The sequence below is a fragment of the Rhodotorula graminis genome, assembly GCF_001329695.1.
Source record: "Rhodotorula graminis WP1 unplaced genomic scaffold RHOBAscaffold_6, whole genome shotgun sequence".
NCBI lineage: Eukaryota > Fungi > Basidiomycota > Microbotryomycetes > Sporidiobolales > Sporidiobolaceae > Rhodotorula > Rhodotorula graminis.
Window position 1 is genome coordinate 150,314 of NW_017264933.1, and position 25,007 is coordinate 175,320.

The window sequence follows — 25,007 nt, forward strand, 5'->3', positions numbered from 1 at the left end:
TGGCTGTGACGCGGTCCATCTGCCGCCAGAGCAGCTCACGGCCTCGTACCACACGCCGCGACCCGCCCGAGCGTCCTGCGCCTCATGGCCGCCCCGCTCGAGCGCGTCTATCGTCCACGCGCCCTCACTCGCCGAGAGCTCGACCTCGACCACGACAAGGCGCGCGCCGCCCAAGAGCGCACCGTCAAGCGCGCAAAGAAGGAGGCCGCGCAGCACGAGGACCGGTGCGCCCTGCCTCTCTCTCTCGCGCCACCTCTCCTCCCCTCGACGAAACTGACCCGTCGGTGAACGTCGTCCAGCTCGTCCACCTTCCACCACAGCGGCATCGCTGGCATCGCCTTCAAGGACTTCCAGCTCGGCCGAGGCGTCGCGTCAAATTCTCGCGCCCTCCTCGACGAGCAGGCCTACGCCGCGCGCCGCCGCACGGTCGAGAACAAGCTCCTCGACGACGTGCCGCGCCTCTCGAGCGTGTGCCTCGAGGTCCTCGTCGACAACTACGGCGAGCGAGGCGTGTTCGACGCGCTCGACCCTGTCGTCCACCGCGAGTACGCCGCGCCGCTCCTCGCGACCCTCGCCCGGCGCATCGGTCACGGCACCCTGCCGTTCCAGGTCTGGCTCGACTTTGCGCACCGGTTCGCCCTCGAACTGCCGCCGCAGCGTCGCACGTATCGCGGCCTGTGTGTCGGCGACGGCAAGGAGCTCGGCCTCGTCAAGGAGCTCAACGCCGAGGCGGTCGAGCGGTGGGCGCACGAGACGGCCTACCCGTCGCCCGGCCGCGAGCCGCTCGTCCCGCCCTTCTACCTCGCCTACCTCGACCTGCGCGGCGACACGACTTTCACCGACGGCGACATCTACAAGCTGCGCAATCCGCTGTCGCACTTTCTCGCCGTCCTGCGCCTCGACGGCACGAGCATCTCGGACGAGGCGCTCACGTGGATCGCCCGCGCCGCTCGAGATCCGCCCCAGTACGCGCAGCTGCAGGTCCTGTCGCTGCGCGGGCTCCTCAAGGTCACCGACGCCGGCGTCCTCCAGCTGTCGTCGCTGGCCAACCTGCGCAGCCTCGACTTGCGCGGCACGCAGTGCACGTCCGCCATCCGCGCCGCGCTCAACCGGTCTTTCCTCGGCGGTGCTCCCCCGTCGACCTCCTCGTCGACACCTCTCGCACCGCGCTTCTGGCGTCCCGCCCGTCCTCGCCCCGACCTCCCGACCTCGCTTCCCTCGACCCTCGAGCCGCAGCTGTTCGAGCCCGCCAACTTTTCGCCTGCCCGCACCCTCGCCCTGCTCCACTACCTCGCACGTGTCGAGTCGACGCCGGCCGGGCCACAGCGCCGCGACGTCCTGCGCACTCGAGCGCTCGTCAAGCCGCTCGGGCTGCACCTGACGGCCGTCACGCGCTCCTCGTGCTCGTCAGCCACCGTCTCGCCTGCCTCGTCTCGCCCCGACGCGACCGCCGACGAGCTGTACCGCGACCAGCTCGCGCTCTCGTACGGCGCCAAGCGCGCCGCGTATCACGCCGGGCTCGGCAGCATCACGTCGACGGTGCCGCTCTCGCGCGGTCTCGTCGAGGAGGAGGGTCGGCGCGAGTCGGACAAGGGCGCCGCGTTCCGCAACCGCAACGACGCGGTCGCGGCGGGCGAGTGGATCGGCGCCGGCGCGAGGACCGGCGGTCGGGCCATGCTGCCCGGCCAGAGCGCGAGCCTGTACGACGTCGGGACGAGGAAGGTCTCGAGGGAGGACAAGGAGCGCGGCGCGAGGGAGCCGTTCTCGGACTCGGAGGGCGACGACGAGCGCGAGCAGGAGCTCGAGGCCGAGGAGGCGGCCGAGCGCAAGCGGTGGGAGGACGAGTCGGCGCAGCGCTCCAGGTTCTACCGCCCGCTCGAGCCGCCGACACCGCGAGGGCCGAGGACGTGGGCCGAGCCGCTGCCGTCGGACCTCATGCTCGTGCGGCACGTCCCCTACGTCGCGCCGTGGGAGGGCTCGCCCGCCCGGCCCGCCGCCGCCGCCGCCGACTCGTCCGAGGCGCACGACCTTCCTCGAGCAACACCTGGCGGCACGCTCAAGAAGCGCAAGCGCCCGTCCTTCCCCCTCGACTCGCCGTCGCCGCCGCCGCCGTCTCGCACGCCTTCTCGCGCACCGCCACCTCCCTCATCCTCGTCCTCGAGCCCAGCCGTCGCCACACCGTCCTCCAGCCTCGTCAAGAAGCGCCAACCTGCGTCCGCGACACCCTCCTCCTCGTCGACCTCGACCTCGACCTCGACCTCGACCTCGCGCACGCCGGCACCGGCCCTGTACACGGCCCGCAGCGCGAGCAAGAACATCGTCCGCACGACGCCCGCTCTGCCAAAGCGGTCGGCGCTGTCGGCTTTCCGCACCAAGAAGAAGACGTGACGGTCGCGGCTCTCGCTCGAGCGCTCAAGATCCCGAAACGGCGGCGTCGACTTTCTGGCGCTCTCGACACACGTTCGAGGGGCAAGGTCCTCGTTCCAGGTCTCGACTTTCTACGTCCTCTTCGCCTTTCCTCCTCGCGCGCCCTCGCCGCCGCCGCCGCCGACCGCCCTCATGACGGCCGTCAACCGCGCGCCAAAGTCGACGGCCATCGCGAGTGGGACGACCATGAAGGGCACGTACGACACGAGGAGCTTGACGAGCTGCACCTGCGTCAGGCCGGGCGTGTGGAGGACGGTCGCGATGCAGGCGAACGTGGTCGTCGAGGACGAGGCGCCGTACACGGCGAGGAGGGGCCAGATGGTCGGGTCGTCTGCGGCGATGATGGGTCAGCGGCCGCGTGCAGTAGATGCAGGCGAGAGGTGGAGGTCCAACGCACGTTTGTACAGCCCTCGAGCGCCGATGAAGAAGACGGGGAGCTGAAAGATGATCTCGAGGAGGATGAAGCTTTGGAACCACGCAAAGAGCGGCGACGTCGCGTTGGTGAGGAGAGGGTCCTCCTTGGCGGCAAAGACGACTGTGCGGAGGGTAGTCGAGAGTCAGCGAGATGCAGAAAGGATCGCAAGGGAGTGCGGGGGGGGGGGGGGGACGGACAGAGCTGCCGCAGCCAAGTCGGCGACAAGCGCTCGGCGAAGAACAGTGCCTGGATGTCTGTGCGGTGCAAGAGGGTCAGTCCATGCTCACGACCGAGATGAGCGAGAGAAACGCACCGACGAGCAAGGTTGCCGGGATGTGGATCGCGAGAAAGGCGCTGAGGGAGAGGGAGGAGGGGAGAGAGGTGAGTACGGCGGCTCCGAGGGTGGCTGTGGAACAAGGGGGGCGCACAAGTAGACCCAGTCCCGTGTGCGCTGATTCGGCATTGCTCTGTGCGGTGTGTGAGCCTGTGAGGACGCGCTTCGAGGCGAACCGAGATGAGAGCGACGACGCGCTCCTCTCTCGACCAACCGCGCCTCTCTCCGGCTGAGTAGCCCGCGAGCTTGTGCTGCTGCCATGCCCTCGACCAAGCGCACCGCCGACTCGGCCGTCAAGGTCCGGGACACCATCACCCTCGACTCGGACTCAGAAGACGACGACGACCTCACCATCGTCGCCGCCTCGCTCACCAAGCCCGACAACGGCGAGACCGAGTACAAGCCTGATGCCACCGCCGACGGCGACAACGGCACCGCCGACAAGGTCGAAGCCGCAGAGCCCGTGAGCCCCTCGCCCTCCTCCTCCCGCCGTCGACCCTCTCGAGCGACCCAGTCTCGCGACACCGCGCTGACTCTTGCATGCGCAGACGAACGAGGTCGACTTCGACGCCGAGCAGCGCGCGCGCGTCAAGAAGAATATGTGGGCCGTCGTCGAGAAGGTCCGCCGCCCGCCCCGACCTCCTCTCGCTCGGTCCGCAGGGCCCGCGAGCTCACCTCTTTCCCCCTCGCCCGCACGCGCAGGTCAAGAACATCGTCGACGAGATGTTCGACACCCTCCTCGTCCGTCAAGTCTCTCTCTGCCCCAGTACCAAGCGTGCCGAGCTGACCGCCGTTTCCACGCGAGCAGAAGAGCCAGAACCGCGACGTCGATGCCGCCGACGAGGCCGATGACGACGACGACGACGACGAGCTCGCCATCACCGGGTCGGCCAAGCGCAAGCGCGGCGACAAGGCCAACGGCGCCGGCCGCAAGAAGAAGAAGGTGACGGCGGCCGACCTCCCGCCGATGGAGTTTGAGCCGAGCGCGCAGATCTCGGGCGGCACGCTCAAGGACTATCAGCGTGCGGGCGTCAACTGGTTGTGCACGCGCTACGTCTACGCCATCCCGGGAGCGATCGTACGTCCCTGCTCGTGCCCGTCTTTCATAAACCGGACCTGACCCCTCTGCTCGCAACAGCTCGCCGACGAGATGGGCACGGGCAAGACGCTCCAGACCATCGCCGTGTTCGCCTTCATCCTCGACAACTTCTACAAGCCCGAGGACCAGTCGACCGACAAGCCGCTCATCGTCGTCCTCCCCAAGGCCGTCCTCCGCAACTGGGAGCGCGAGCTCGAGAGGTACGTCCCTGCCTTCCCTCTCTGGCCCTTTGCGACGTCGTCTGATCATGGCGGTGTACCCCTGCAGGTTCGCGCCGTCGATCCCGGTCCTCGTCTACGCCGGCACGCCGGAAGAGCGCGCCGACCTGCGGCAACGCCGACTCGGGCTGCGCGGCATGAACAACGCGGCGCCGTTCAAGCGCAAGGAGCAGTTCCCGGTCATTCTCGTCACGTGTGCGTCGCCCCGACCGGCCTTTCGCCTTTCGATGCGCGCTCACGAGCCTCGCCGCCCCTTGCAGACCAGATCCTCCAGCGCGACATCAACTGGCTCTCGCAGCTGCAGTACTGGGCCGTCGTCTGCGACGAGGCGCACCAAGCCAAGAACAAGAGCAGCAAGTGCGTCCCTGCTCTCCTCGGCCCGTCTCGTTCGCTCGCCGGCGCTCACCCTGTCGCCGCCGCAGAAACTTTGCGACGATCAAGCGCCTCAGCACCGAGTTCCGCCTCCTCCTCACGGGCACGCCGCTGGTCCGTCTCTCTTCTCTCTGACTTGCCTGTCTGCGCGCGAACCTGACGCCTCCCTCGCCGGCAGCAAAACAACCTCAACGAGCTCTTCACGCTCCTCTCCTTCGTCTTCCCGCAAGTCTTCACCGACGAGGCCGCCTTCATCGAGATGTTCAACTTCAAGGCCGTCACGAGCGGCACGAGCCTCGAGCTGTCGGAGCAGACCGAGACGAGCTTCCTCGCCAAGATCTTGACCGAGATCCTGTCGCCGTTCACGCTCCGCCGCCGCAAGAAGGACGTCGTCAAGGACCTGCCGCTCAAGAAGGAGTGCGTCTGCCTCGTCCTCCTTTCCCTAGAGCGAGCCCTGACGACGCCTCGTCCTGCAGGTACACGCTGCACGCGCCGCTCACCTCGCTGCAGAAGGAGCTCCTGGCCGCCGCCAACGTGTGCGTCCCCTCGTCTCCTCCTCTGCCCGCCGAACCACCTGACGAGCCCTCTCTGCAGCTCGCCAAACGCCCTGCGCGACGCCATCCTCAACGGCAGCACCATCCCGGCTTCGGCGCTCCCCTCGATCGTTCCCTCGACGACCAACTCGGCCTCGGCCTCACCCGCACCCGGCACGCCCGCCTCGAGGCCGACTCGAGCTCGACACCGCGCAAGCGCACGCGCGGCAAGCGCGACATCGACATCATCAACCCGGCGCTGCTTCTCGACGAGCACGGCCCGTCGAGCGCGGGGAGGAAGCGGCGCTCGCAGGCGGTCGCGAGGAGTTACTCGGACGCGATCGATGCGGCGGACGACGAGGTCTTTGAGCAGCAGCTCGTCAGGAAGGCCGAGGAGGAGGAGAGGAGGAAGGAGAAGGCGGCCATGGCCAAGCTGCAGGCGGGCCACTCGAGCGACGGTGCGTCGCCGCCGCTCTCTTCCCTTTCTCCCTCCCTTACTCATCGTGCGTCGACTGACTTTTTACGTGTTTTCGATGCAGTCAAAGGGCAGATCAAGCGCACCAAGTTCTCGTCCAACCTGACCAACCTGCGGTTCCTCGCCCTGCACCCGCTCCTCGCCTTTGACGACCGCCAGTACCGCCAGCGGCCCGACGAGGACGTCATCAGCCTGTCGGGCAAGATGATGCTCCTCGACCGCCTCCTCCAGGGCCTGTTCGCGCGCGGCAGCAAGGTCCTCATCTTCTCTCAGTTCACCAAAATGATGAACTTGCTCGAGGACGCGTTCGACCTGCGCAAGTGGGACTATTACCGCATCGACGGCGCCAACTCGGCCAACCAGGAGGAGATCGAGCAGTTCAACACGACGCCGTACGACCCGGAAGGTGCGCCCCGTTCTTGTTCTCCCCCTTGCCCTCCCTCGCTCGGGCCGTCCTGACAATCTCTCGCTCCCAAACATGCACAGGCGTCAACCTCTTCATGCTCTCGACTCGTGCCGGCGGCGTCGGCATCAACCTGGTGGGCGCCGACACGGTCATCCTCTTCGACTCGGACTTTAACCCGCAAAAGTGCGTCTCGCTCTCTCGCCTCCTCTTCTCTCCTTCGTCGTGAGCCGACTCGATCTCTCGCACACAGCGACCTGCAGGCGATGGACCGCGCGCACCGCATCGGCCAGACCAAGCCGGTGCTCGTCTTCCGCCTCGTGTCGGACGGCACGGTCGAGCAGGCCGTCCTCGAGACGGCGACCAAGAAGCGCAAGCTCGAGAGGGTCGTGCTCGGAGACGGTGCGTCCTACTTCTCTCCTTGTGTCGACGTGCAGCGAACGAGCGCTCACGCGAGGACGACGCACACACAGACTCGCTCGCCGGCATGAACAAGCTCGAGCGCAAGCCCAAGGGCGGCAAGAAGGCGGCCGCCGCCGCCAAGCTCGCCGCCGATGCAGCGTCGAGCGAGGTCGACAAGAAGGGCAAGGAGCAGGCGCTCGAGCGCATGCTCAAAGAGGTGTGGAGCGTCGAGGGGCAGAAGGTCCGCCTCGCCTCGATCGGCGACGAGGTCCTCAGCGACGAGCAGCTCGAGCAGCGTGCGTCCTCTCTCTCTCTCCCTCTCTCGCCTTCCTCCATCTCTCGTCGACGCCCTCACTGACCCCTTGCTCGCCAACACAGTGCTCGACCGCTCGGACGCGACCATGTCGTCCTCGGCGCCTCTTGCCGGCTCGACGCTCGGTGCCGCCGCCGAGGTCTTTGCGACCAACGAAGCCGAGGACGGCGAGGAGGGCGCCGACGACAAGAACGAGGTGAGCGACCTCCTGCGCGAGTTTGCCGGCGGCGGACCGGACGAGTCGGTGTCGGCGAGCGCGACGGGGAGCGAGGCCGAGGATGAGGACGGGCACGAGTGAGGGCGAGGGCGAGGGCGAGACGGGGACATGCAGTACTTCATCTGGCTTGGCGTGCAACGCGCAGCATCTTGTCGCATCTTCGTTTCCCTCTCGGTGAGAGCGCACTGCACGGCCAAAGCGAGCGAGAGTGCGCGAGTGTCGAGCCGTCTCTATTGCACGCCTCAACCTCTACTCGCCCTCCTCTCTGCCTCTATCCGCCGCTGCTGCGGCCACATGACGCTGCGCAGCCGCTCGAACAAGTCGTGCCCGACCGCCCAGTACAACGCGCCGCTCGCTGCGCCCGCCAGGTGTGCCGCGTGGTCGAACTCTCGCCAGCCACGGACCAGGCCGACGACGTCGACGGCGAGGAGGCCTGCCGTCGCGAGGCCGATCGGGAGAGGGAAGAAGGGGAGGAAGATGAGGGCGATCGAGGTTTGCGGGAACGAGAGGGCGGTGAGGGTGACGAGGGCGTAGACGGCGCCTGCGGGGAGTAACCAGTGAGTAGGTGTACGGGGAAGCGAGCGACGAGGAGGAGCGAGAGAGAGAGCGCACCTGATGCACCAAGAGAAGGAACGATCGCCTCGCGCGTCGCCTTTGCGCCGTACTGCCGCAGGAGCCTGCCGGCCACGACGCGCGAGAACCACACGTGGCTCGCGACGCCCGACACGAGGCCGGCCGAGACGAACAGGGCGAGGTACTCGTACTTGGACGTCGAGCGCGGGAGGACGTCGCTCGAGTCGAGGAACTGGAACGTCGCCGTCGTGAACGAGTACAGTGCGAGCGAGTTGAAGACGAGGTGCGGGAGGGTCTGTGTGTGCAGGCGAGAGTCAGTCCTGCCTCGTGAGAGGGGAGGACGAGGGAGAGCGAGACGGACCCGGTGCGAGAAGGTGCTCGTGAGTATCGTCACGCCCCTGCCGCTCAGTGCGTCGTGCGCCCACCAGCGCCCGACGTTGTACCGCCCTGGCAACCTCCACGCGACCCACACGCCCGCAAAGCTCGCGACGAGCCCGAGTGCCGTCCGCTTGGCCTCGCCGACCTCGAGCCAGTTCTCGGCCGCGATGACGGCGAGCCGGTTCTGCGGTCCGCCGACGCCGCGGACCCAGTCTCGCGCGTGCGAGTAGGCCTCGTCGGCGCGTTGGCGGGCGAGGGTCGGGCTCAAGCCGGTCGTGAGTCGTCGGCGCCACGAGGCAAAGAGGCCGCCGGCGTCGCTGTTGGGGTCGTCGAGGGCCGAGGCGGGCGAACGGGCGAGCGTGTCGTGGTTGGTGAGGTAGGCGGCGGTGCCCAGGGCGAGGCCGACGCCGCCAGCGGCAAATGCGAGCTGTGGGGCGGCGCGGCGGGAGAAGAGGAGGGGCGCGGCGGGCGCTGTCGCGCTCGGGCGTGCTGGTCGTCGGCGGAACGAGACTCGCAAAGGCGCAGATGCGCGCAGCATGGCGCTGAGAGCTGTCGGCGAGGTGGAAAGCGAGGCGTCGTCAGCCGACGGAACTTGATCATCTCGCGGAGGCGGTGCACTCTGAGGACCTGTCTCTCGCTTTGTGCTGCTGCTCGAACTCGTCTATGTGCAGTCTACGAACACCGTCTACAGCTCGATGACGACCTTGCCAAAGTGCGCCCCGCTGTTCAAGTAGCGGTACGCCTCTCGAGCCTCGTCGAACGGGAACACGCGGTCGACCACCGGCACAATCTGCGCACGCACCAGAGGAGGGTGAGTCGAGACTGGATCGAGGTAAAGGAAAGGGCGAACGAGGAGAGAAGGAGAAGGAGAGAGGGAGAAGGAGAGAGGGAGAAGGAGAGAGGAGGGAAGGCAAGGGGGGAGCGAGCGCACCTTGTTGACCTCGACGCAGCGGTTCATGTCCTCGAACATGTCCCTCGAGCCGCACACGACGCCGGAAACCCTCGCCTGGGTGTACAGGATTTCTTTCGCGAGCTCATGCGCCTCGTCGTCCTGCCCCTCGACCTTGCCCGCCGCGTAGTCGCTCATGTACCTGCTCGGGCGCGCGCGAAACGGGTGTCAGTCGGCGTCGCAGTCGACCAGGAGAGACAGGACGAAAAGGTGGAGAGCGAGACGCACCCGACGACCCACACGTTGCCCAACGGCCTGCAGCTGCGGATGCTCCTGACGAGCGTGCCCTTGCCGCCGACCTCGATGACGTGGTCGACGCCGCGCCCGCCGGTGAGCTTGCGCACCTCGACGTCCCAGTCGCGGTGCGTGCGGTAGTTGACGGTGCCGTGCACGCCGAGCTCGTCGCGGGCGCGGGCGAGCTTGGCGTCCGAGGACGAGGTGACGATGACGCGGCAGCCCGACGCGAGCGCGAGCTGAGCGGCGTAGCTGCGAGCCGCCGAGAAACAGAGTGTCAGGACTGGTACGAGAGAGGGAGGAAGAGATAGAGAGGCGAGAGACGCACATCGAGACGCCGCCGGTCCCGAGGACGAGGACCGTCTCGCCCGTCTTGAGGCTGCACCCGGGGTACGAGAAGCAGTGCCATGCCGTAACGCCGGTGATGACGCTACAGCACGCCTGCGTGTAGCTGAGGTTGGACGGCATGAGGACGACGCCGGCCTGTGCGAGAGGGAGGAGGTCAGGGCGCGTTCGGGGGAACGACGAGGGCGGGTGCTCACCTCGTCGCACACAAAGTAGTCGGACAGGACGCCGTCGATGCCGCCGCCGAGGCCGTTCTTCTGGTAGTCCGGGTCGTGCTCGCTGTACCGGCGGGTTGCAGGGTGGTCAGCGCGCTCGCCCGAGTCGCAGGGAGGGGTGGACGAGAGGGACGGACCCGTGGAGGAAGGATTGGGCAAAGACGGGCGTGACCTTGTCGCCGACCTTGACCCTCGAGACGCGGTCGCCGACGGCGACGACGTCTCCTGCGGCGTCGCTGCCGGCGACGATGCCCTGTTGGACCTGGATCGGGGCTGGGTAGGTGCCGCTGGCGATCTGGACGTCGCGGGCGTTGAGGCTGACGGCCTTTACGCGGATGAGGACCTGGGTGCCGGTTGGTGCGGGCGGGCGAGGGCGAGAGGTAAACGTGAGGTTGTCGAACGAGGACGAGAGCGGGTGCGAGATGGTGAGGGCGCGCATCGGTGCGTCTGCTGCTGTCGAGGAGGCCACGGTCGCAGGGTCGAGCGAGAGCAAGAGAGCGTCGAGAGTGAGAGAGAGAGACGAGAGAGGAGAGCGAGCCGAACTTCCGAAGTTCGAGCCGAAGAGGGGGAGCAGGTTCCGATTGGCCAAAGCGACGACACAAGGCCGAGTGAGGCTCGCCGCAGCGGTGCCTCCCCTCGTCCTCGAGCTCCCCACCACGCGACTCGCCCTCGCTCTCGACGCACCCGCCCAGAGCTCTGCTACACCAGCTGTACCGCACCACTACACCTCGACTCTCGCCCTCGAGAGCCCAACAGCCCAAAAGCTCTTGCCTCGACCAAGCGGCCCCCACCCTCGCGCGATCCGGCATGGCGACCCACCTCGCCCTCTCGCGCGTCGAGTTCGAGTACGAGGCCCAGACCGACGACGAGCTGTCGGTCTACGAGGACCAGCTCGTCTTTGTCCTCGAAGACGACGACCCCGAGTGAGCACCCTCTGTTTCCTCCCTCGCTGTTGCGAGTGACGAGGGGGGGAGCACCAACGCCAGCTCGGCCGCCTCACCGCGCGCCTGGACGGCCATGGGCCTCGTTCGTGAACACTCGACAGTCCTCGTACTCGAGCCCTCGAGCCAGTCGAGGCGCGCCGACGCCGCCTCGCCGAGCTGCTCCTGCCCTCCTCCCCCCTTCCCTCCAGGCTCCGGCCGAGCCAGCTCACCCTCGCTCGCGCAACTCGAGACTGACTCTCGACCCTTCCCCCACAGCTGGCACAAGGTCAAGGTCAAGAACCCCGACCCGTCCGCCCCGGCCCAAGTCGGCCTCGTCCCGGCCTCGTACCTCGTCCCCGTCTCGGCTATCCGCACCACCACGGCCCTGTACGACTACGAGCCCGCCCTCGATGCCGCCACCGGCCAGCTCGAGAACGACGAGGAGATGTACGTTGCCGAGGGCGAGCAGCTCGACCTCCTCGAGGAGGAGGGCGACTGGGTCTTGTGCCGCAAGACGGACGGCACAAAGGGCGTCGGCTTCGTCCCTGCGACCTACATCGAGGTCCGTCCCCCTCCTCCCTCCCCTCATGCCTACACCCCCTCGGTCCGTGAGCTCACCCTCGGTCCAACCTGCAGGGCGGCGAGGGAGCAGAGGAGGCCGGCGCAGTCGACGGCGACGAGTACCAGCACGAGACGCAGGTGCGCCCCCTTCTCGCGCCCACTTTCGAGTCCCTTTCCCGGCGACTGACCCTCGTCTCGAGCAGGGCTACGGGCACGCCGAGGACGAGGACGAGGAGGACGACGACACGGCCACTTATGCCGCTCCGGCGGCGGCAGCTGCCGTCGTCGGTGCGGGCGCCGCAGCCGTCGCCGGCGACATCAAGACGTGGAGCGTCACGGTCCGTCCCCTCTCACTCTCTCACGGTCGGTCGTCGGTATCTGGACCCGGAACCTGACTTTGTCCGCCCATCCTGCCGCCGGTCCTCGCGCCACAGATGCTCGACGCCAAGAAGAAGAAGAAGAAGGGCACGCTCGGCGTCGGCAACGGTGCCCTCTTCTTTGCGAGCGAGAGCGACAAGGTGCGCCAGACCCTCCTCCTTTTCTCTCGCGATGCCGATCCTGACCTTCTCTCCCCCTCTTCGCCCTTGCAGACGCCGGTGCAGCAGTACTCGCTCTCGACCTTGTCCGACATGACGACCGAGAAGCACAAGCACCTCCACCTCACGTTCCCGGCGGCCGACGGCGAGCTCCACTTCGTCATCGGCGACAAGTCGACTTTCGACGACATCGTCGCCAAGGTCGAGGAGGGTCGCGACGGCGGCGCCGCCGCTTCCTCGTCCGGCGTTCCTCCTCCCCCTGCCCTACCCGGCAGCAATGGCGCGGGCGGCGCGCCGGCTCCCCCGCCGCCGCCTCCCCCTCCTCCCGCACCACCCGTCGGCAGCGCCTACATCCCTCCCCCTCCGCCCATCCGCTCCAACTCGTCCGCCGCGTCGGCGCTCCCGCCGCCGCCTATCCGCTCGGCCAAGGCGGCACCGCCCTCGCCCGCCGCCGTCGCGAGCCCGCCCGCCGCACCGACGCCGCCGCCCGTCGCGCGCGCCGTGCCCGCTCCGCCTCCTGCGGCCGCGCAGCAGGGCAACGCGGTCGCGCTGTACGACTTTGAGTCGCAGGGCGACGACGAGTTGAGCCTCGCCGAGGGCGAGAGGGTCGTCTTCATCGTCGGTGGGAGCGACGACGCCGAGTGGGCCAAGGTGAGGCGGATCGCGACGGGCGAGGAGGGTGTCGTGCCGGTCAGCTACATCGAGGTGCGTCCACGGATCTTTCTCTCTCCCTTTCGGCTCGTCGCTGTCGCAGCGCAGCGTCGAACTTGACTGACGATGGCCCGTCGCGACCCTAGATCGACGAGGGCGCCGAGACCGCCGCTCCTTCGCCACCGCCTCCTCCTCCTGCACCCGCCGCACCTGCTCCTCCACCTATCCGCTCCACCGCCGGCTCGTCCCTCGCCATGCCGCCGCCGCCGATCCGCGCCAACACGCGCACGCGCGAGGACGCCGAGGACGCCGAGGTCCTGCGCGCCCAGCTCGAGGCCGACAAGCGCGCGCAGAAGGACCGCGAGCGCCGCGCCGAGAAGGAGCGTCGCGCCGAGCGCGAGCGGCGCGACCGCCTCAAGTCGCAGCCGAGCGCGAGGCCGATCCCGGTCCCGGCGACGCGCGACGACGTCCCGAGCGACGACGACGACCTCGCACCTCCTCCACCTCTCGCTGCGCGTCCGAGCAAGAGCGCGAGCGGCGGCGGCGGCGGCGGCGGCGACAAGAAGCGCGACATCAAGAAGCCCAACCTCGCCCGCACGCGCGTGTGGAAGGACCGCACGGGCCAGTTCAAGGTCGAGGCAGAGTTCCTCGGCCTCAACGGCCAGAAGATCCGCCTGCACAAGGTCAACGGCGTCATCATCGAGGTCCCGCTCGAGAAGATGAGCAACGAGGACGCGACCTACATCCGCCAGCTCCAGAGCGGCGCCGGCGGCAGCTCGTCGCGCTCGTCGTCGTCGGCCCGTCGCGACGACAGCGACGCCGCACGTCGCGAGCGCCGGGCCGAGCGCGAGGCGCGTCACGCCTCTCGGTCCGAGGCCGTCAAGGGCGTCGTCACCGTCACCAAGCCGTCGTCGGGCAGCAACGGCGCGCCCAAGCGCCGGTCCGACTTTGACTGGTTCGACTTCTTCCTCCAGGCCGGGTGCGACATGGACAACTGCACGCGCTACGCCCGCAACGCCGACAACGAGGGCTTCGACGAGCACCTCATCCCGGACCTCGAGGACTCGAACCTGCGCAGCCTCGGCCTCAAGGAGGGCGACATCATCCGCGTCAAGCGCCACATCAAGGACAAGTTCGGCGGCGGCGGCGGCGGCAAGGGCCCGTCGCTCCCGGACAAGGACGGCTCGGCGCGCCCGTCCTCGTCGTCGGCGCCCGTCAGCGACGAGCGCCAGGCGCAGATCGACGCCGACCACGAGCTCGCGCAGCGGCTCTCGCGTGGCGAGCCGCTCCCGCCGGCGGCGCCGGGCCTGTTCTCGTCGGGCCCCGAGGGCACGCTCAAGCCTCGACGCGGGCGGCGCAACACGGCGGCGAGCGCGACGAGCGTCAACTCGAACGCGCTCACGGCTGCGGCCTCGGAGCTCGAGAAGAACCGCGGCTCGAGCCCGGCGCAGCAGCAGCAGCAGCGAGTCGCGTCGCCGAGCCCCGAGACCGAGACGCGCAAGCGGTCGAGCTCGACCATTCCCGTCCACGGCGGCTTTGACGACGACGCGTGGGACATCAAGCCCTCGGCGTCCAAGGCCGCATCGCCTGCGCCGTCGCCCGCTCCCGCACCGCCCAAGGCGCCGTCGCCTCCTCCTGCACCCGCACCTCTCGTCCCCGCAACGACCTCGTCCTCGTCGACGACCAAGCCCGCCGAGTCCGAGAGCAAGGACTCGGGCCTCACCTACAACGACGGCCTCCTCGCCGGCCTCAGCCTCGGCGCGTCGACCCGCAACAACGCCTCGTCGCCGTCGCCGTTGCAGCAGACGCCGCAGCAGACGGGGTACTCGTCCGCTCGCGGCCCGATCCCGCCCGTCGCCGCCAACCAGGGCCTGCTCGCGCCGCTGCAGCCCATGCGCACGGGCGTGCCCGTCGGCGGCCTCCAGGCGCAGAACACGGGCTTCTTCCCGGGCGCGACGACGATCGGCGTCATGCCCATGCACACCGGGTTCAGCGGCGGCATGATGAGCCGTACGTCCTCCTCTCTCTCTCTCTTTCCTACGAGTCGTCGTGCACGTCGTCGAGAACGAGCCTTACTGACGGCGGCGCGCCCTCTTCCCTCCTCTCGCGTGCAGAGCCGACCGGCTTCGCGGGCATGACGTCGCCGATGGGCATGCAGCCGACGGGCTTTGCGCCGCAGCCTACGGGCTTCTCGGCGCAGCCGACCGGCTTCATGCAGCCCCAGGCGACGGGCTTCATGCCGTCGCAGCAGACCGGGTTCGGCGGCGGCTTCGGCGGCGGCGGGTTCGGCGCGCAGCCGACCGGCTTCGCGCCTCAGCAGACGGGCTTCGGCGCGCAGCAGACGGGCTTCATGCAGCCGCAGGCGACCGGGTTCGGCCAGCAGCAGCAGCAGCAGCAGCAGCCGGTCCAGTTCAACCCGCTCCCGCCCTCGTCGTCGTCGGGCCCCTCGTCCAACACGGTCGCCTCGACGGGTGCGACGCACAACGCGCCGACCAACGTCTTTGCCGCCATGAAGGACGGCACGTTCGCGGCCGGCAAGACGCACCTCCCGCCGCAGGACGAGACGAGGTACGACGCGCTCCGGGCCCAGCCGACGGGCTTTGCGCAGCAGCCGCCTCAGCAGCAGCAGATGGGCATGGGCATGGGCGGCATGGCGGGCGGGATGGGAATGCCAATGGGCATGGGATTCGGAGGAGGGCAGATGCCGCAGATGACCGGCTTCATGCCGCAGCAGCAGCAGCAGCCGTACGGCTACCAGCAGGTTCGCCTCACTCTCTCTCTCACGTTCCTCCTCCTCTCGTCCCTTCCCTATGAGCGTGTACTGACATCTCGACGCGCCCGCAGTACTGAGCTGGTCCGCACGCCGTCGTCGGCCTTGGTCCAGATCTCGCACTTCTTCCCGCCCGACCGTATTCCCCTGCCCCGCCCAACCCTGTCGCCGCTCTCTCATGTCATGTCAAAGTGCTCGGTACCCCTTTCCTGAGCGGAGCGAGAGGGCCGAGAGAAGACAGCGAGAGCGCGAGAGCGCGTCTTGACGCTCGAGCCCTCGACAGCCTTCTCCCCTTCTTCCCTTCTTCCGAGCGCCCGTCCTCGGTCGCGCTCGACCGCCGTCTCCAACGTGATGGTTGCGAATGCTCTGCGCAATCTGAAAGAGCAGCAAGTGAGAGAGTTCGCCTCAGCAACCCTCGGTTTGAGAAGGCTCGCTTGGACCTCTCTCTAGCTCTTCTGTTTCTCCTACCTTCTCTCGACTCGAAGAAGTTGGTCACTGCGAGGTCGGAGCAGCTCGCGAGCCGCTTACCTGGACTACGCTCGACTCGGAAAGCGAGCAAGAGAGCGAGAGACTGTGCTTGAGAAGGTGGTTCCGGGTGCAGCTGTTTCAGCTCCTTGCAGTGCCCCCAGTTCTCGCTCGAGTGGCTCGACTCGAGCTCATTCAAGTGCTCGACAGGCCTGCTTACAAGTCGGAGAGAGCTGGCCTCAGCAACCCTCGCTTTTTCGGACTCACCACTCGAGCTCAGCCAGCGGCGAGCGCTCGAACCGCTCTCGCGACGGCTGCGGCAGGGCTCGCACACGCTGTCATTCTCAGCCGACTCTCCATTACAAAAGACCGGCCAAGAGCTGAGAGCGTACGAGAGGAGAGCGCCGCTCGCCGTCCTCAGTCTTCCCGGCCGTGCACGCACCTCTTGCGCTCGCTGCGAGGGCACGTCGGCGTCCACGACAGATCTCTCGACAGCTCTGACACGCTCGAGGGACAGAGATCAGGGGCTATGACAGTCACGCTCTCGTCTACAGCCACCATCTACTCAGAGCAAACTGCGTGCCCAGCTCGCCCGACCTCGTCCACCGCAGCTCCCACCGCTCGCTCTCGCTCCTGCGGTACCGGAACTCCTTGATCGGCGTCTCGTCTCGCACGTACATGACGAGTTCGGCGAGGAGCGGCGCGTCGTAGGCGAGGCTGAGGTCGGTCGGCGGGTCCGGGTCGGCGTGCAGGTCGGCGGCGTCGGTGGCGGGCAAGAACCAGTGCGAGGTGAGCGAGAACGAGTTCAGGTTGGGGAACACGTCGAGGAAGTCCTCGAGGCCGTTGATGTTGGCGCTCTGCGGGCGCAGAGGCGCGAGCGTAAGTACACAATCGACCTCGTGCGAGGAAAAAGAGAGAGAGAGAGCCGCACCTGGCGGCCGTCGCTCGGCATGTCCGTCTCGACGATGCTGAGACGCTTGATCGTCGGGACCGCCGTGTAGAGATCGGCGCCGTCGCACCGGAACAGGTCCGAAAAGCGGACCTCGAGCGCCTCGGCGCTCGGCGCGTGCTTGAGGTTCTCGAGGACGTGGTCGATGCTGTTCCAGCCGGTGTACAGGTCGAACTCGGCGTATGCCACGTCTATGACGAGCTTCTTGAGGGCGAAAGGGCTGGAATAGCGCCACTCCTGAGGACGAGGGATGCGTCAGACGCGTACAGACGAGGAGAATCGGCGAGAGGTGGACGGACCGGTAGCTCCCGCGCGGCCTCGAGGATCGCTGCGAGCCGATCTCCTGCACCATGATCACTCGTCAAGCCGGACCGCAGGACGAGAACCTCGAGGTGCTTGAAGTTGACCCTCGGGCTCACGGCGTCGTCGATGTCGAGGAAGCGGATCTTGGTCGCACCGTTGGAGACCCACATCAGTCGCTCGTGCGAGAGCGGCATTGTGGCGAACGAGATGATGAGGTGGGTGAGGCCTGGGACATCGCGCTCGAGGTTGATCTTCTCGGGCGGGTCGACGAGGTTGCGGGCCTTGTCCGGGTCGACCTCCAGCGACAATTTCCGCAGCGACTTGAGCTCGCGGAGGGCTGCGCACAGGCCGCGCGTGACGATGATGCCGCCGTTGATGGTGAGGTCGCTCAGGTTGACGAGTGACGCGACGAGGCCAGGGATCCAGCGCCGAGGGCGAAAGGGCGGAACGACGAGAACGAGGCTCGCGACGACGTCTCGTGTACCGCTCAGGATTTCGGCGACACGAGGATCGACGTCGGCGTCCCATGCTGCACCGTCAGGAACGGCGACTGCCGACGGGACGACCAAGTTACGACGAGCTTGAGGGACCAAGATGCGGTAGTGCAGACGCCGGCTGAGGCCCCGATACCGCGCGAGTACAGGTAGAGGCGGCACGAGCTCGCTGTCCTCGAACTGGCGGCCGAAGAAGACCGGCTCGTCGCGCTGGACGAGGTTGAAGATGCGGCAAAGTACCTCGTCGGGGAGGTCGTTCAGAGTCGTCGGCGCGACGCTCTCTGGCCCTGTAAGTCACGGCGATGGTAAGTGCAAAGGCCTGTGACGATGGAGAGGCAACAGACGCACCGGTAGTACCGCTGCTGGACGTCGTGTCGTCCATCTCGAGGTGGCGGGTGATGAAGATCGCGAGAGGTGGGCGAGGGCGCGGGCGATGCCTGGGCAGGCCGAGCGTGGCGAGATGATGCTGCAAGACCGTCTGGCGAGGCCGTGGTCGCGCTCGATAGGCGTGAGGCGAGCGTGATTGCGTTGGAGTGGTGCGGACGGCGACTTGGAGGCGAGCGCGGTCTCTCTACTTCTCTCGCGCATGCAGGTTGCTGCGCACTGCTCTGCTTCCTCGTTCTAAGCTTGGGCTCTCGTGGGTGTTCTCGGCCAAGAGAGAGGCCTCCTCGCTCGCACAGAGTCGACGAAATGGTTGCAGACAGGGCGCACGAAAGGGGAGTACTACGCAAGGAGTGAAGACGTACAACAAGACAGAGAATACGACACTGGGAGAGATGCGACCCTTCCGAGACGAGCCGCCGAGGCGCTCACACCACCCCTTCCTCCTCGCGCTCGCCCTCGTTCCTCCACCCTGCTCGTCGAGCGACGCCCGCCTCGGCGTCCTCGAGCTCGTCGCCGCTCGCCTCGTCGTCCTCCTCGTCACCGCTGCCGAGCGGCGCACTCGCGAGCCCGAGCGCCTCGCGCCCGGCACTCCCGCCGGCGAGGTACTGCGGCAGGGCGTCGACGTCCTCGTCGGCCTCGGCGGCGCCGTACTCGGCTGCGAGGGCGGCCTTGCTCGGGCCGGGCGAGGGCGCGGGCGTCGTCGAGCGCGAGGCGAGAAGAGGGGAGGAAGGCGCGGCGGCGGACGCGGTCGAGTAGGCGAACGACGACTGCTGGATCGGCTTGGGCGGTGTGGGCAGGAACGACGTGCTCGCCGCCGGCCATGCACGAGCCGGGGTCGTCGAGGGCACATCCGCCGACGAGGCAGACGCGGACGGGCCGGCGTCGTACCGCTCGAACCCGTCCTCGTCGACCTCCGGATCGTCGTCCTCGTCGACGACCGGCGCGCTCGGCGCAGGCACAGGCCCGTTGAGGCCTGCCGACGAGCTCGCAAGAGCGTCGTCGTCGTCGTCGCTGACGTCTGCGCGAGCGTCGCGCTGTGCCCGCAGGCGGGCGAGGACGGCCTTGTCGTCGGTCGCGACGTGCGCCGAGAACAGGGCGCGGTCGACAGGCGGATGCGCCTCGTCGACGTGGTCGCCGTCGAGGTCAGGCTCCGCCGAGTCGCCGTCAAGTGGCGGCGGCTGGGGCGAGGACGGCCCTGCGACGGCGGCGTGCGGGACCTCGCCGGCGAACGGGCGCCCCTTCTCGCCGGGCCAGTGCCACTCGCCCTCGCCCGCATCGCCATCGTCGCCTTCTCCCGCCGTCGTGCCCGAGTGCGACACGCGCCGCCGGCCGAACACGCGCCTCGCGCGAGGTCGCTCGGCGACGACGCCTGCGGAAGGCGACAGCGACGGCGACGACGGCGGAGCTGCGACGTCGCCGGCACCGTACCGGCGCGTGTTCTGGACTGTGCTCGAGCTCGGGCGATACGCTGGCGGGCCGGGCGCAGGGAGCGCGTCGGTCGTGATGAGGGCGCCAAAGGACGATACGGCCGGCGGCAGGATGGGCGCAGGCGCCGAGGCCGAGCGCTCTCGCGCGAGGGGCGACGAGACGGATGGGGCGGACGAGCCGGGGATGGGGAGGTGGTTGGGCAGGGTCGGGTCGTCGGCGGGCGTGAAGAGGAGCTCGGGCGGTGCGGGCGTCGTGGGCGACGACGGCGCCGCGACGCTGCGACTCGTGCGGTTGCTCGCGCGCGACGACACTCGACTAAGGGCGCTCGCCGTGAGCGACACCTGCGACCTCGACGTGACGTCGCGCGAGAAGACGGTCGCGGCGCCCGTCCCCGCTGCTCCGCTGCCGCCGCTCGAGCCCGTCGACGGCCGGTCGCCGCGCATGCGCGCCGACAAGCGCGCCGTGAGCGTGTCGTGCGCGACGGACGACGTCGTCGAGCGCGAGTCGGTGCGCGTGAGGGCAGTCGCCTCGTCCTCGTCGCCCTCGTCGTCGCCGTCTCGCCGCCGCCGCCGCCGGGTGCGTGCCCGCGAGGCGCTCGCCGCGACAGCAGTCGCACGCACTCGGCGGTACGCTCCTGCGCTGCCGCCGCTGCCGCTGCCGCCCTGCGTCGCCGCTCCTGCTCCTGCTCCTTCTCCTCCCGCCGCCGCACTCTCGCGCGCCCGCTTCTTGCCCTTCTGGGCCCTCGCGGTGCGCACCGGGTGCAGCGCCGAGTCGACCATGCCCCTCCAACCCTTCTCGCCCTCGAGCTCCTTGGCGGCGGCGGCGGCCGCCTTGCCGTGGCGCCGTTTTGCGCGGCGGCGCTTCTTGCGGCGCATGAGGACCGAGACAAAGATGCTGACGACGACGATGACGGCGACGAGGACCGACATGGCGATGATGATGGGCACGGCGTAGTAGTCGGTCTCGCGCGACTTGGCCTGCCAGCCGTCGGGGATTTTGACGGCGTCGTGGGTCGGGCTCGAGCTCGCGGCGGCGGCGAGCGACGCCGAGTCGGACGGCTGGGCGGCCATCTCGGCGGCGGCGAGCGAGCTGTCGGACGTGGCGGTGGGCGAGGTCGAGTCGGGGAGGGAGGCGGTCGCGGTCGGCGCGCTGTCGGCGAGGGCCGAGGCGAGCGTGGTGCGGTACCCTGCCGCGTCGTCGTCGCCGCCGCCGCTAACCTCGCTCGCACCGTCCACCTCGTCGCCGCTCTCGCCTTGCGCTGCGGCGGCGAGTGTCGCGCTCGGCTGGGCCGTGCCCCGGCCGAGGAGCGACCAGCCATAGTCCTCGACCCACTGGCTGTCGCTGAGCGTGTACCGAGGCGGCACAGCCCTCGGGCGCGGCCTCGGTGCGCCCGTGGACCTCGCTGATGGAGCGGGAGGCGCGGCGCGGTCGCCGGGCTCGCCGATCGCGACGTCCGTCGGTCGCGAGACCGAGGAAGGCGGCGGGCGGTGCGAGGTGGGCGAGGCGACCGGCGGCGGCGGCGGGGGCCGAGGGGCAGGGCTGGCGAAGGTGGTCGCGGGTGCTGTGGCGGCAGCGACGAGTGCGGCGAGGGCCCGAAGCGGGGTCGCGGCGCTTATCCGACCTGCTCGGCGTTTGCAACGACGAGGCGGAGCGAGGTCGGCCGACGGGGTGCCGTCGCGTACACCGTCGTCGCCGCCCCTCGAGGCACAGGCCCTGCAGCGCTTGGTGGACACGACAGGGATGGCGGGCGGTTGTGGCGGACGCGCACAGGGCGTGGGCGCGAGGGTGGACGCGGGGGCGGCATCGGTGATGAGGGACGGGCGGCGGCGAGGGCGACAAAGGCCAGTCGGTGGCGGGCTCGGGTCGGGCGGGTGCCACGAGCCAGGCATGTGCGTGGTGCTATTCGAGGTGCGGAATGGTGCCCGTCGACGAGGGTTGCGGTGCTGCGGGACACGGGGGCCACAGGACCGTCGGTGAGTGGGGGCACGTCCAGAGGCGCGACGAGGGCCGGTGGGCGCACCTGGTGCGACTGGGCGGGGTGTCGTGGCAGGCTGCGCAGCTGCTGACAGTGCTCGGTGGTGGTGTGCGTGAGCTGGGAGGGTGGGACGAGGGGTGGGAAGGGGGCGCAGTCTCCCAAATTGGCTCACCGCCGCGCGCTCCGGAGTCGAGACTCTCTCGCCGCGGCTCGCTCACTTCTTCCTCGTCGCACGAGCTCTCGCTCTCGTAGCTTGTTCGCCCACTACTCGAGCGCTCGAGAGGGTCGCCCTCCCCCTGCGCCGACTCGGCCGGCCCTGTCGTTCGAGTGACACGAGAGGTCTGAGCGCTCTTCTAGTCGTCGAGCTTGACTGGAATGTGACTCTCTCCTGCATGGCTCTCGAGTGCACAGGGACGAGAGGCGTCGACAGAGAAGGGGAGCCCGCAAAAGAAAGGCAGAGAGATGCACAGGCACAGCTAGATCGCACCGACGCTCGTCTATTGCCTCTCGCGCCACCGAGTCTAGTCGACGTCCTCGTTCACCTCCTCCTGGGCGTCTGCGACACCCTCTGCCGCCTCCTTGGTCCCGGCCGGCAGCGCCCCTCCCTCGTCCGCCTCGAGCTCGAACGTGACGACGAAGAACGTCTCTGCGTCCTTGCCCGGCTCGGCGCGCCTCTGGCAGCTGAAGACGACGGGCTCGCCGTTCCAGTACTTGTCGAGCTTGAACTTGAGCCCGCCGGGGAGCGCGAGCGACAGGTTGTCGAACGCGAGGAAGCCGTGCGAGAAATCGCCGCGCACGAGGTGCGACGGCGCGAGCGCGACGGCGCGCCGTGCGTCGGCCTTGGAGAACAAGGAGCGGCGAGCGGCGGGGTCGGCTGGGGGAGGGGTCGAGGAAGGGAGGAGGGGCGCGACGTCCTCGGGAAAAGTGTCGGGCTTGAACGTCGGGAGCGGCTCGGCGGCGGCAAGGGGTTTGGCCGAGAGGTACTGGAGCGTGGCAAAGAGAGGAGACTGCGAGTAACAGAGAGAAGGCTCGGTCAGGTCAGTGGCCCCGTAGAGTGGACCGCGCGGGCAAAAGGGGACGAGGAAGAAGAGGGAGGAGGACGCACGAGGGCCCACGGCTTGTCGGCGTACAGGTCGCACTCGAGGCTCGGGTCCATGTACCGCACGAAGCGCAAGGCTGCCGACGTGCCGTACTGCGCGAGGATGCGTTCATCGGAGTCAGGGAGCCGCCTATGAGGGCGACGACGAGGACGAGGACGAGCAGTCGGACGCACAGGGAGGAAGTCGCGGATCGGCTTGCGCCATACGTTGCCAAACAGCTGTGCGGGTGGAACGAGTCAGCTCGTGCGACTCGGGAGGACAGAGGGAGAGAGAGAGGACGCACCACGTCGTCGGCCGTGAGCCCATCGGCCTTGAACCTGCCCTCGAAGCTGATGCTCCACGTGTCGCCCTCGTTCATGAGCGCGTCCTGCGGCTGCCGCTCGTACGTGCCCTCCTGCGCGGCCGGCCCGCGGTAGTCCTTGAGGCGCACAGCGACGTGACCCTCGAACGCCGACGACGAGATCGCGAGCGCCGTGCGGTTCACATCGACGGGCGACAGCGAGTCGAGCGAGGGCCCGGCTTTGCAGACGATGCGTGGTGCGGCGGGCATGGCTGTCGTGGTTGTGCGAGGGCGAGGTGGGGAGGAGGCTCCGGAGGAGGAGGAGCGCGCCGGCTCGATGACGAGGCGGGGAGCGAGCCGGACCAGATGCAAATCAGCCGCATCCTCGTTTCTATCGCTCGACTCGAGGCATGTAGAGAGAGAGAAAGAGAGATTGCAGGGGCAAGCGAGGGACTACTAAAAGGGGGAGGAGCTAGAGGGACGAGGGAACGGGTATCGCGCAAAGGAGGGGGGGGAGAGAGGCATGGACATGGAGTGGCGCGAGGAAGGGAGAGAGAGAGGGGGGCACAGACGGTACGACGGAGACGAGAGAGGACGAAAGGCGAAAGCGCGAGGAACGAGGCATCTAGAGGAACGACCGAGACCACCGAGGGTCGCTCACGCCGACGACGAGGACGACGAGGACGCCTCGTCCGCCTTGTCCTTGACCTCGTCGACCTTGTCGCTCGCCTCGTCCTTCTTCTTGACGACGAACGTCTTGAAGTAGTCGAGGACGGGCGCGAGCTTGTCCTGCGAGTAGTGGAGCACGTTCGACGCCTTGGTGCCGAGCGGGACGTCTGCGCGCAATCGCGAGTTCATCAGTGTGTGCCCACTCGGGACTGGCAGCGTCTCGGCGCACTCGAGGCGTAGAGGGACGAGCAGAGCAAGGGGAACGCTAGACTCACCGGTGCGCTGCAGCTCCTTGGTCACGTCGCCGAGGACGTCCTGCGCCGCCGCGAGGTACGGCTTGGCCGTCTCCTGGGCGTGCGACGGCTGGTGGGAGAGGGTACGAGGTCAGTCTGGGCGCATCCGAGAGGAGGGAGGGCGAGAGGGGACGTACGAGCGACTTGGCCGTGTCGACGTACGCCTCGAGCTCGTTCGAGAGCGAGTCGAGCGTCGACTGGAGCGACTGCTTGTCGTGAGGGACTGCGTCCACGACATCGGCGACGTCAGCTGTCTATCAATGAGGGACGGGCGAGGACGAGCGAAAGGCAGCAGTGGACGCACAGTCGGCGATCGTCTTGGCGAGGCGGTCCTGGAGGCTGACGAGGGTCGCACGGCCGTCGGCGAGGCGCTGGTACACCGGTTCGGCGAGAGGCGAGAAGCGCTGCGAGGGCGAGGCAGGCGAGAGTCAGTTCCGAACGCCCGTCGGAGAGTCGCCGTCGGGAGGGCGATACGCGGACCAGGGCCGACAAAGAGAGAGAGAGGCCACTCGACGCACCTGCTGGAAGGCCTTGTTGTAGTCCTGCGCGAGGCCGTAGGCGGCGTCGGCGGGCTTGCGCGCCTGGCCGAGGAGCTCGTTGGTCTCGAGCTTGACCTGGGGCACGCGCTTCTCGAGGTAGTCGAGGCCGGCGTTGGCGTAGCTGTCGACCTGGTCGAGCGGGATGAGGCGCTTCTGGAGGGGCTCGAGGCGGTGCAGGATGGCGAGCGAGAGCTGCTCGGCGCGGGCGTAGAGCGACGAGAGGTAAGGGCGCTCCTCGACGTAGGCGTGCGCGGTCGAGAGCGTGTCCTTGACGAGAGGGTAGCCCGTGACCTGCAGAGTGACCGTGCGAGTCAGCTCGAGTGCTCAGAGGCGACGAGGACGGCGAGAGCTGCCTCCGCGGGGGCGGGGCAGAGGAGGAGAGGGTGGACGCACACGGTGGAGGGCAGTCTCGTGGGCCGTGTCGCCGTTGATGGTGGTGCTCGGGGCCTGCTCGGTGGCGGCAGACATGGTCTGACGAGGTGGGTGCTTGGTGCTGCGGGACGGACGGACGCGCGAGGGCGAGCGATAAAGGCGTCAGGGCGAGTCGACGAGGGACAGGGGCAGAGGGCGGGGCTCACAAGGATGGGCTTGCTGGAGGGTGGATCTGGCGAGATCTCGTGGCAGTGCGCGAGCGAGTGGGTCGAGGAGGGAGAGGAGGAGGGGAGAAAGAGGCGAACGCGCGAGGCCGGGGTTCTCGGCCTCCTCTTTCACGCGCATTCTCCGGTTCGCGCGCACGTCTGTCCGCTCTCCTGAAAGCGGCCAAACCTCGGCTCTCGTTGCAGAGA

At 68.5% G+C, this 25,007-nt stretch overlaps 10 protein-coding genes across 10 annotated transcripts; 3 read left to right on the top strand and 7 right to left on the bottom strand.

Moving 5' to 3' along the window:
• Positions 1 to 84: 84 nt before the first annotated feature.
• On the top strand, positions 85 to 2,388 carry RHOBADRAFT_53169 (uncharacterized protein; the record flags this gene model as incomplete). The annotated part of the gene is made up of 2 exons (XM_018416704.1): positions 85 to 224; positions 300 to 2,388. 2 exons carry the CDS (start codon positions 85 to 87, stop codon positions 2,386 to 2,388), a joined length of 2,229 nt encoding a protein of 742 aa, XP_018271200.1.
• Positions 2,389 to 2,498: 110 nt separating this feature from the next.
• RHOBADRAFT_43641 (uncharacterized protein) lies at positions 2,499 to 3,305 on the bottom strand (the record flags this gene model as incomplete). Its single annotated transcript, XM_018414259.1, has 5 exons — positions 2,499 to 2,758; positions 2,825 to 2,962; positions 3,040 to 3,096; positions 3,156 to 3,196; positions 3,271 to 3,305. 5 exons carry the CDS (start codon positions 3,303 to 3,305, stop codon positions 2,499 to 2,501), a joined length of 531 nt encoding a protein of 176 aa, XP_018271201.1.
• Positions 3,306 to 3,435: 130 nt separating this feature from the next.
• On the top strand, positions 3,436 to 7,291 carry RHOBADRAFT_53171 (uncharacterized protein; the record flags this gene model as incomplete). Its single annotated transcript, XM_018416705.1, has 17 exons — positions 3,436 to 3,639; positions 3,725 to 3,796; positions 3,879 to 3,917; positions 3,985 to 4,254; positions 4,315 to 4,475; positions 4,543 to 4,688; positions 4,754 to 4,850; positions 4,916 to 4,979; positions 5,044 to 5,282; positions 5,342 to 5,401; positions 5,460 to 5,529; positions 5,589 to 5,856; positions 5,938 to 6,279; positions 6,360 to 6,462; positions 6,530 to 6,678; positions 6,750 to 6,974; positions 7,057 to 7,291. The coding sequence occupies 17 exons, from the start codon at positions 3,436 to 3,438 to the stop codon at positions 7,287 to 7,289; spliced, it is 2,742 nt and encodes a 913-aa protein (XP_018271202.1).
• Positions 7,292 to 7,419: 128 nt separating this feature from the next.
• RHOBADRAFT_53172 (uncharacterized protein) lies at positions 7,420 to 8,697 on the bottom strand (the record flags this gene model as incomplete). Its single annotated transcript, XM_018416706.1, has 3 exons — positions 7,420 to 7,749; positions 7,821 to 8,076; positions 8,143 to 8,697. 3 exons carry the CDS (start codon positions 8,695 to 8,697, stop codon positions 7,451 to 7,453), a joined length of 1,110 nt encoding a protein of 369 aa, XP_018271203.1. The 3' UTR covers positions 7,420 to 7,450.
• A 107-nt stretch (positions 8,698 to 8,804) lies between these two features.
• On the bottom strand, positions 8,805 to 10,407 carry RHOBADRAFT_66344 (uncharacterized protein). The gene is made up of 6 exons (XM_018418946.1): positions 10,040 to 10,407; positions 9,885 to 9,966; positions 9,671 to 9,825; positions 9,337 to 9,594; positions 9,091 to 9,250; positions 8,805 to 8,949 (listed from the first exon to the last, which is right to left on the bottom strand). The coding sequence occupies exons 1-6, from the start codon at positions 10,339 to 10,341 to the stop codon at positions 8,845 to 8,847; spliced, it is 1,062 nt and encodes a 353-aa protein (XP_018271204.1). The 5' UTR covers positions 10,342 to 10,407; the 3' UTR covers positions 8,805 to 8,844.
• A 302-nt stretch (positions 10,408 to 10,709) lies between these two features.
• Positions 10,710 to 15,556, top strand: RHOBADRAFT_53174 (uncharacterized protein; the record flags this gene model as incomplete). Its single annotated transcript, XM_018416707.1, has 9 exons — positions 10,710 to 10,825; positions 11,102 to 11,387; positions 11,462 to 11,524; positions 11,590 to 11,724; positions 11,821 to 11,904; positions 11,977 to 12,627; positions 12,720 to 14,583; positions 14,688 to 15,334; positions 15,425 to 15,556. The coding sequence occupies 9 exons, from the start codon at positions 10,710 to 10,712 to the stop codon at positions 15,554 to 15,556; spliced, it is 3,978 nt and encodes a 1,325-aa protein (XP_018271205.1).
• A 765-nt stretch (positions 15,557 to 16,321) lies between these two features.
• On the bottom strand, positions 16,322 to 17,936 carry RHOBADRAFT_53175 (uncharacterized protein; the record flags this gene model as incomplete). The annotated part of the gene is made up of 4 exons (XM_018416708.1): positions 16,322 to 16,665; positions 16,740 to 16,994; positions 17,057 to 17,841; positions 17,903 to 17,936. The coding sequence occupies 4 exons, from the start codon at positions 17,934 to 17,936 to the stop codon at positions 16,357 to 16,359; spliced, it is 1,383 nt and encodes a 460-aa protein (XP_018271206.1). The 3' UTR covers positions 16,322 to 16,356.
• Positions 17,937 to 18,231: 295 nt separating this feature from the next.
• RHOBADRAFT_53176 (uncharacterized protein) lies at positions 18,232 to 21,255 on the bottom strand (the record flags this gene model as incomplete). Its single annotated transcript, XM_018416709.1, has 1 exon — positions 18,232 to 21,255. The coding sequence occupies one exon, from the start codon at positions 21,253 to 21,255 to the stop codon at positions 18,364 to 18,366; it is 2,892 nt and encodes a 963-aa protein (XP_018271207.1). The 3' UTR covers positions 18,232 to 18,363.
• A 517-nt stretch (positions 21,256 to 21,772) lies between these two features.
• Positions 21,773 to 22,994, bottom strand: RHOBADRAFT_53177 (uncharacterized protein; the record flags this gene model as incomplete). Its single annotated transcript, XM_018416710.1, has 4 exons — positions 21,773 to 22,348; positions 22,447 to 22,533; positions 22,615 to 22,659; positions 22,725 to 22,994. The coding sequence occupies 4 exons, from the start codon at positions 22,989 to 22,991 to the stop codon at positions 21,863 to 21,865; spliced, it is 885 nt and encodes a 294-aa protein (XP_018271208.1). The 3' UTR covers positions 21,773 to 21,862.
• A 145-nt stretch (positions 22,995 to 23,139) lies between these two features.
• RHOBADRAFT_64920 (uncharacterized protein) lies at positions 23,140 to 24,835 on the bottom strand. Its single transcript, XM_018418612.1, has 7 exons — positions 24,801 to 24,835; positions 24,616 to 24,715; positions 24,202 to 24,513; positions 23,988 to 24,087; positions 23,821 to 23,906; positions 23,666 to 23,753; positions 23,140 to 23,557 (listed from the first exon to the last, which is right to left on the bottom strand). The coding sequence occupies exons 2-7, from the start codon at positions 24,688 to 24,690 to the stop codon at positions 23,379 to 23,381; spliced, it is 840 nt and encodes a 279-aa protein (XP_018271209.1). The 5' UTR covers positions 24,691 to 24,715; positions 24,801 to 24,835; the 3' UTR covers positions 23,140 to 23,378.
• Positions 24,836 to 25,007: the final 172 nt, after the last annotated feature.

Bases quoted from the DNA above. Each gene is read 5' to 3' on its own strand.
- RHOBADRAFT_66344 (XM_018418946.1), bottom strand. From the start codon at position 10,341: ATGCGCGCCCTCACCATCTCGCACCCGCTCTCGTCCTCGTTCGACAAC. The intron at 9,967-10,039 runs GTCCGTCCCTCT...CCGCCGGTACAG, and splicing joins GCCCAATCCTTCCTCCACGG to CGAGCACGACCCGGACTACC. The intron at 9,595-9,670 runs GTGCGTCTCTCG...GGCGGCTCGCAG, and splicing joins GGGACCGGCGGCGTCTCGAT to CTACGCCGCTCAGCTCGCGC.
- RHOBADRAFT_64920 (XM_018418612.1), bottom strand. From the start codon at position 24,690: ATGTCTGCCGCCACCGAGCAGGCCCCGAGCACCACCATCAACGGCGAC. The intron at 24,514-24,615 runs GTGCGTCCACCC...GTCACTCTGCAG, and splicing joins ACGAGACTGCCCTCCACCGT to GTCACGGGCTACCCTCTCGT. The intron at 24,088-24,201 runs GTGCGTCGAGTG...TCGCCCTCGCAG, and splicing joins ACAACAAGGCCTTCCAGCAG to CGCTTCTCGCCTCTCGCCGA.